The sequence below is a fragment of the Drosophila busckii genome, chromosome 3R (assembly GCF_011750605.1).
Source record: "Drosophila busckii strain San Diego stock center, stock number 13000-0081.31 chromosome 3R, ASM1175060v1, whole genome shotgun sequence".
Classification (NCBI taxonomy): domain Eukaryota; kingdom Metazoa; phylum Arthropoda; class Insecta; order Diptera; family Drosophilidae; genus Drosophila; species Drosophila busckii.
The window spans coordinates 19,039,060-19,046,032 of record NC_046607.1 but is presented as its reverse complement, the minus strand read 5'-3'; the positions used below and the strand labels follow the sequence as shown (position 1 = coordinate 19,046,032).

The 6,973-nt window shown below is 40.1% G+C and overlaps 1 protein-coding gene across 1 annotated transcript; it reads right to left on the bottom strand.

Annotated features, from left to right (window-relative positions):
• Window positions 1-860: 860 nt before the first annotated feature.
• LOC108601652 (cytochrome P450 4c3) lies at window positions 861-5,880 on the bottom strand. Its single transcript, XM_017989552.1, has 7 exons — window positions 5,542-5,880; window positions 2,729-2,961; window positions 2,516-2,675; window positions 2,380-2,449; window positions 1,706-1,991; window positions 1,363-1,642; window positions 861-1,297 (listed from the first exon to the last, which is right to left on the bottom strand). The coding sequence occupies exons 1-7, from the start codon at window positions 5,774-5,776 to the stop codon at window positions 957-959; spliced, it is 1,605 nt and encodes a 534-aa protein (XP_017845041.1). The 5' UTR covers window positions 5,777-5,880; the 3' UTR covers window positions 861-956.
• Window positions 5,881-6,973: the final 1,093 nt, after the last annotated feature.

Here is a 6,973-nt window from a genome sequence, read left to right as displayed (position 1 = left end):
GCTGCTCAGCTGTGCTGAGTGCAGTTTCTCAATTATATAAATTTTTGTAGCAAATTTAACTTAACTTTTATTCATACCGATTTGCTGTTGTTGTTGTCTTGTGCGGGAATTACTTTTAAAGCCCCTTTTGCGTACTGGCGGATTACAATTATTTAGAAAGATTTCGCCATTCTAATTGATTGTGTGCCCCTAACTGATTCCTGCTCCACCTCCTCCTGCGCCACCACGTCCAGCCTTTGCATGCTTATCTGTCTGAGTAACCTATCGATCTAGTTATCTATTCCAGCTCCAGCGCCAGTAGGACTTATGAGCAACGTGTATGCTCATAATATCCATTTAGATATAACTATAACCAATCGCAGAACTCTCCGCGCCCAGTTTGTTTGCGGGACACGTTTACAGAAGCTTAAGCGTACTTAAGTTGCTTTTAAGCCCTGGCGCCGCTCCAATTGCAAAAAAAAAACGAACAATGTACATTATAATAAAAATATTACAGGCACAGTTACAGACATATACAGACAGTGGTCAACATTCTTTAGTCATTGGCTTTAAGACAAGAATTTGCAAAAAAAGGTTTACTAAAATTAAATTATTTACTTATAATTATTATTGTAGTATTTAAGCTTTATTTCACATTTAAATATCAGTTAAATGTTCGTTTAGTTTCATAGCCGCTTAGAGTCTCCTCAAAGCGAAACACGTGGCGCCATCTTTTGGGCACACACCTTTGCACTGATCTCCAAGTTTGGTTGTTGTCTTGGCTACACGTTTGAATCTTGGCTTGAAATAATATAACAGCTGCTAGTATTTTTTTCATGTTGTATTTTTATTTCACTGAGTTAATGTTTGTATTATAAAAAATCTGTTATTTGTGCTAAACTTAAACTTACACTTAAACTAAATATTTACAAGTTAAATACTTTGGATCAACTCTGGCACAACGCTGGCTGCGTGGCTTAATAACGCGGCGTGATTTTCACTCTCAGCCCATCCTTGGGACGCAGGATAAGTTCGCCCAGCAGCGTTAGGTCCTCACGTCGATCGACAGCCTCAATTTTGTATTTACGCAGCACTGTGGAGATGACAGCCTTCTCCTCCAAAATGGCAAACTTCTGGCCAATGCAATTGCGTGGACCCGCACTGAAGGGTATGTAGGCAAACGGATGACGGCCGGCGCAGTTTTCGGGCAAAAAGTTATCGGGATTGAACTGCTCGGGCTTGGGGAAAATGCGCGGATTGCGATGCAGAGCATATGTCATGATGATGGCCTGAGTGCCGGCGGGTACCAGCTTGCCGCCTAAAGTTAAAGCAAATCCAAAACGTTAGATGGGAAGTCAAACAAAGCTGAGCATGATTAATTACCTATGGTAACGTCTTCACCCACCATGCGTGCCATCATGGGCACGCTGGGAAAAAGACGCAGCGCATCTTTAATGCAGCACTCCAAGTAGCGCATGTCCAGCAGATTCTTCATGCTGGCTGGCGTTTCAGTATCATTGCCGAATATAGACTCCAGCTCTTCAACGACGCGCTCTTGGTACTCTGGATTGGAGCCAAGCAGAAAGAGTGTCCAGGAAATGGCTGCTGAGGTGGTGTCGTGTCCTTCAAACATAAATGTGTCCACCTCTTCGCGTATGTCCTCCTGCAAGTTTTAAGAATGTTGGAGCTTAAGTAGTTCGCTAGCTAAGCTCTGTCTCGAACTTACATTGGACAGCACTGTGCCCTCCTTGGAGGCATCAATCAACAGGTCGAGGAAGGCCAGACGCTTTTTCTTGCCCAGATCATCGTATGCATCGGGCATCTCGTCGTTGTTGTTATTGTTATTATTGGCCATGGCCAACTCACTCTTGCGCTCACGTATCACCATGTTGGAGAAGCCATGAAGCGTATTAATATAGCTCTGATGTGTCTTGTAGTCCTCGGTGAGGCGGAAAAGCAAATCGCTTTGCAGCCAGATCTTGGCCTGACGACTTTGCACAATGGACCCAATACTTGGATGAGATGAGATGAAAAAGTATTGCATTAAATTGAAACTTAGTCAAGTGTTCGCTGCCTGTCGCTCTCTCAGCCCAAGCCCAGAGCTGAGCTGTATGTGTGTGCTTTATGAGGCATGTTATCATAGCAGCAGCAGCAGCAATGTGGCAGTGGCAGTGCCAGCATTGACATCTTAATCTCGCATATTTTGCGCATGAGTTGAGTGCACCCCCCCAATAAACTAAACTGGGCGTGTGTGTGTCTGTGTGTGTGTGGGAGCGACCGACGCTGCCAATGACAGCTCAGCATATGAAAAAAGTTAATAACTTTGCGCTTACTGTGCACAACTCTAAACGCATCATATGCTCATCTATATAATGATTATTGTTTTTTCTTTCTGCTTACCCATACACCGCCTTCACATATTCCGATTCGCTATTGCTCTGTGCATAGATTTTGCGTCCCATGGCGGTTTCTGCATTAGTTTGTGACGCAATTAGCAACTGGTAACTTGAGCTCAGACATTAACATTGACACTCACCGCATACAATGTCCAAGGTGCAGAGCGTGACGTAGGGGAACAGATTGAATGCCTCGCTGCCCAGCTCGACGCTCAGCTTGCGTGCCAAGACGGCGCTTTGCTCGTTGAACACATCAATAAAATCATCCAAGATTTTAAAATGAAAAGCAGGTGTCAAGATCTGTAACCAAGGCAGTCAGTCAAATTATTTAATTGCATATTAAGCATACGCACCTTGCGGCGCGAGTGCCATTTGCGATCGGTGCTGGTCAGCAGTCCAGTGCCCAGCCAAGGATGCAGATAGTCATAGTCGTGGCTTTTGTTAACAAACTTCTGGCTGTTCAGTATGGGCTCGACGGTTTCGGGCTCAAAGAGCAGCACGCGCGGTGCTGTGCCCTGCCAGACGCGATTGATACCGATGCGTGTGCCCCAAAGCTTTTGCATGCCAATGACCCGATTGAAGAGCTCTGTAAATGGATTAATAACAAACCAGTTATCATAAAGCTAAGCGTAGTGGCAGCTAACTATGCGTTAAGCTATAAATAACTAATAAAACATTTGTTTAAGACGTTGTTCAATCTCACGTGTGAAAATTGTTTGCGACATCAATTAAAGAAAATACGTTGACGTTGATGTGAAAAACAATCAAGGCCGTCATCTTGTAATGCTCACAGTGTTAATTTTTTAATGTGTTACACTTGTTGACATACATACATAAATGTAAGCCTCAGGGTTTTTCACTTAATTTTTAATTTATAGCTTACAGCAGCTGAAGCAGCAGCAACCTGCGCAGCCGCACGTTGCTCATACGCACCGGTCGCTCTATTAATTAAAGCGATGACACATACACACATATGGTTGTCTAATAATGAAGTTTATATAATGCGAAAGCAACACCCAAAAATGTGGTTCATCTGCAGTTGAATGGATTGCTGCTGCTGGGTCTTTTATGATTTGGAGACGCCTCGTTTGGTTGGTCGTAGCTTTGGCTAACGCCATGAGTAGCCAAAAATTTAACAATCGCGCCAAACAGCAAAGCAAAACAAAATGTGAAACAAAACAAATGTTGCTTACCGGCGCTGAAGTATTCATTATGATTTCGCTATAAAAAACCGAAATTGTTTTTGTTGCTGTTTAATTCACCACACAACTTGTCAGTCCACAATTTGTCTCATAATTTGTTGCACATTAAAAATGCATTTATGCTGCTTTTCAATGCCACGCTCCGAGCAGCGAGCAGCACCCACAACCACAGCCAGTCAGCAAACGTTCTTAACATTAGAACTTGAATTCAAAACCAACGCGGGCCTTGAGGCCAACACACACACACACACACACATCTGAGAGTTGTAAGCAGCTTATGTTAAATTATGATTTAAGTGTGCTGACACTTAGGCCATTTAGGCAGCTGGCTGGCTGGCAGACTGAGCGACCTTGGTGGTAAACATTTGTTGCAACATCATTGGCTTATCGTTTGATTCGATCATTCGAAAAACATTTCTTATAGCAATTGCTGCTGATGCTGGTGCTGGGTGCTGAGGCCATAAATCGCATAAATATGTTCCTTGATTGCCTTGAACTGTGCAGCAGCAGCAGCAAAAGCTTTGTGCCGACAAAATGCAAAGTCAAGTTGAGTAATTGATTTGTTTTTTATGGTAGCTTTATGTTAATGATTCAATTTGCATATATTTGATATTAAAGAACTTGTATAAACTTGGAAAAGAATTGGCGAGTGTAGAGTTTGGCCGAAATTTAAATACAAACCATAAAAACAGTTATCATATGTTTTCATAAATTATTTATACATCAAATCATTAAATCTCTTCAACATAGAACTGACTGTCCTAAAGGCATTTGATTTCCGACCACAACTTCTATCTAACTTCAACAAAGGCCAACCAAAAAACTCATCAAGCCAGTTCAACCACTTCATTGTTTTTTTACAGTTCTTAAGACAAAGAACAAAGCGAGCCATCAAAAATATAAAATGTATAGCAATTTATTATACATACTCGATATTACACATGAGTTGATTAAATTTATTTCCTATGTGATTAGCATCAAATGCTGTGAGCTGAACTTGGCCGACTGAACATAACGATTGATAAATTTGCAGACGAAAATAAACGTGTATACAAATGTATCTATTCATTGCTGAAAGTATCTCAGCGCTGTTTCCGCATTTCATGTGTGTGTGTGTATTGTGTCTATGTTAATTGAGTGTGTGTGCGTGCGTTTGCTTTGTTGTTTTTCTTTCTATTTATTGTATAAACTGTTGGATAATGTTGTGAATTAATTACGCTGAGTTTGATTTAACGGTTAAATTGCTGCAAGATGTTAGATCGAATGTCAAGATCAAACTTTATGATGCTTAAGCCAGCACGTCCGCACATTTTATGGATTTATTGAGCCTATTTAATGTGCTCGCTTTTTTATAACAAGTCATGTTAGCTACTGTTTGCTTAAATTGTTTAATTACATAATTTAATAAGAGCTGCAGTTTGAATTAAAGCATTTCCGGCATGAAAACCCTTTTTGGGTGAAAGTTTTTGTTGTAACAGCAACAAGCAATTTCAATTAGATGCTGTGGAAATTTAAACTGAAGGTTGCTTGTATGCTAATTTTTTTTGTTAATTAATTTACACTGAAACTGTTGAATGCAAATGCAATTAAAACTAACAATGCGAAGCTTCATGCTAAGCTAATAAATTAATTAGCGTCTGTTATAATATAAATAGAATTATCTGCGCAATTGCTTTATGCGCTGTCATGTCTCTTTGATTCTTCTTGCAGCCACTTCAAAGAAAGTGAAATGAGCCGCTCAACAAAGTTCATTAACACTTAACATAAGCAGCCAATTGTTGAGATCACTGCAGCATCATTGACTTGGCTTGTTTGCTTTCTCATAAATTAGCACCTAATACTAATAACGTTTATTTGCTCACAGTTTGTTAGTTCAATCAATCAGATCGATCTACAGCTATATACTAAGCACAAGTGCTGTAGCTTCAGGGTCAAGTTTGAAAAAAAAAAAACGCGGGACTCACCGTCATGATCCACATTCATTTCAATAGCATTTCCCAAAAATGGCAAAGCAGCCGGTCCAGGTATCCTTTCAATGTATTTAACCAAGCGCGCGCGCCTTTTGTTATAAATTACTAAGAAGATGCTTATGGCAGTTACCAAGAAGATTGTTATAGGCGAATAGCCTGAGATAATTTGAGTTGCTTTATTAATCAACAGGCTCTCGGCCATTAAGTTGCTCAGCACCTTTGAGGACATTTTATAGTCTCGCACACACACACACACGCGTATTAATTTGTATCACACACAGATCCGTCTCACTATTCAAAAACTCTCTCTGAATTCGATACAATCGCTGCGAACTCCGACACACAACTAACAAAAAATCGTAGATTGCATAAAAATTTAAAAAGAAGTGCTAAATTTTATTTTCGGCTGACGTTTCGGGTTTCGTCTGTCGAGCTGTGCGCTGAGCTCGGCTTTGAATTTGATTGTGTGTATCTATGTGTGTGTGTGTGAGTTTGAAACTACTACTAATGCTACTACTATTTAAGCCGGCGTTGTCTGCTCGTAGCTTGGCTTGCAAACATGAGTTGGCGCTTTGCTGCTTGTTGTTGCTGCCTCTTGTGGCATAAATGTACAATCTGATTGCTGCCCTTGTAAAGCTCCAACGGCTTCAAAGACTCCAACACACTAATGTGCAATGTTTGACAGTTCTTCGGCTACCGATTGCAATTAGCAAGTGTTTGAGATGCTAGAGCAGACCAGCTTGAGATTCTGTTAAAACTTTATTTGCATGTTGACACAAAAATTCATTTATATGAGTGCAATTAAAACAACTTGACTTGTGTCATATCCGCCGCCTAAATGGGAGTGTTTCGCTTTAATTCGAGTGCTCAGAATTTCATAATGCGCATTCGCTATCTCTTGTCTTAGCCTTCATAAGCAGCTAGCCTTCGCTTATACTATATATATTTAATTTTTGGCAAGCTATTAAAACTATTCTCCAGCAATTTGCACTTGCAATAAATACGCGAATGTTATTTAGATTCTAATTGTCAATATGGCTCAAGGTCAGCGCACTAACTTTCTTAATCAAGAATTAGCAAATTCGAATTTAATTAATTCAAATACATTTCATGGTCAAGAAAGTGCACAAAGAACAGATATTTGCGTCTGTTGGAAACAAGTTATAACTCGTGTTCTTAGTGAACGAATTTAAAATTATTCTCAGCTTGAATTCAAGCTTTAAATTGTTATAAACATTAACAGAACCTGTTCAACACGGACACAAGCTTCGGCTAAAAACCTTAGGAACCTTCCATTGCATTGGAAATATTTGGAGACTTATTATAAGCTCTGAAACAAGCAAAGAAATTTTAGAAGCTACAAAACCAGCTTCTTACATCAGATATGCAAATTACTTCTCTTCTCTCTCAGATCTTCAGCGCTAAT

Coding starts and splice junctions, on each gene's coding strand:
- LOC108601652 (XM_017989552.1), bottom strand. CDS start 5,776: ATGTCCTCAAAGGTGCTGAGCAACTTAATGGCCGAGAGCCTGTTGATT. Junction 2,962..5,541: donor AATGAATGTGGATCATGACG/GTGAGTCCCGCG, acceptor ATCCATTTACAG/AGCTCTTCAATCGGGTCATT. Junction 2,676..2,728: donor AATGGCACTCGCGCCGCAAG/GTGCGTATGCTT, acceptor CCTTGGTTACAG/ATCTTGACACCTGCTTTTCA.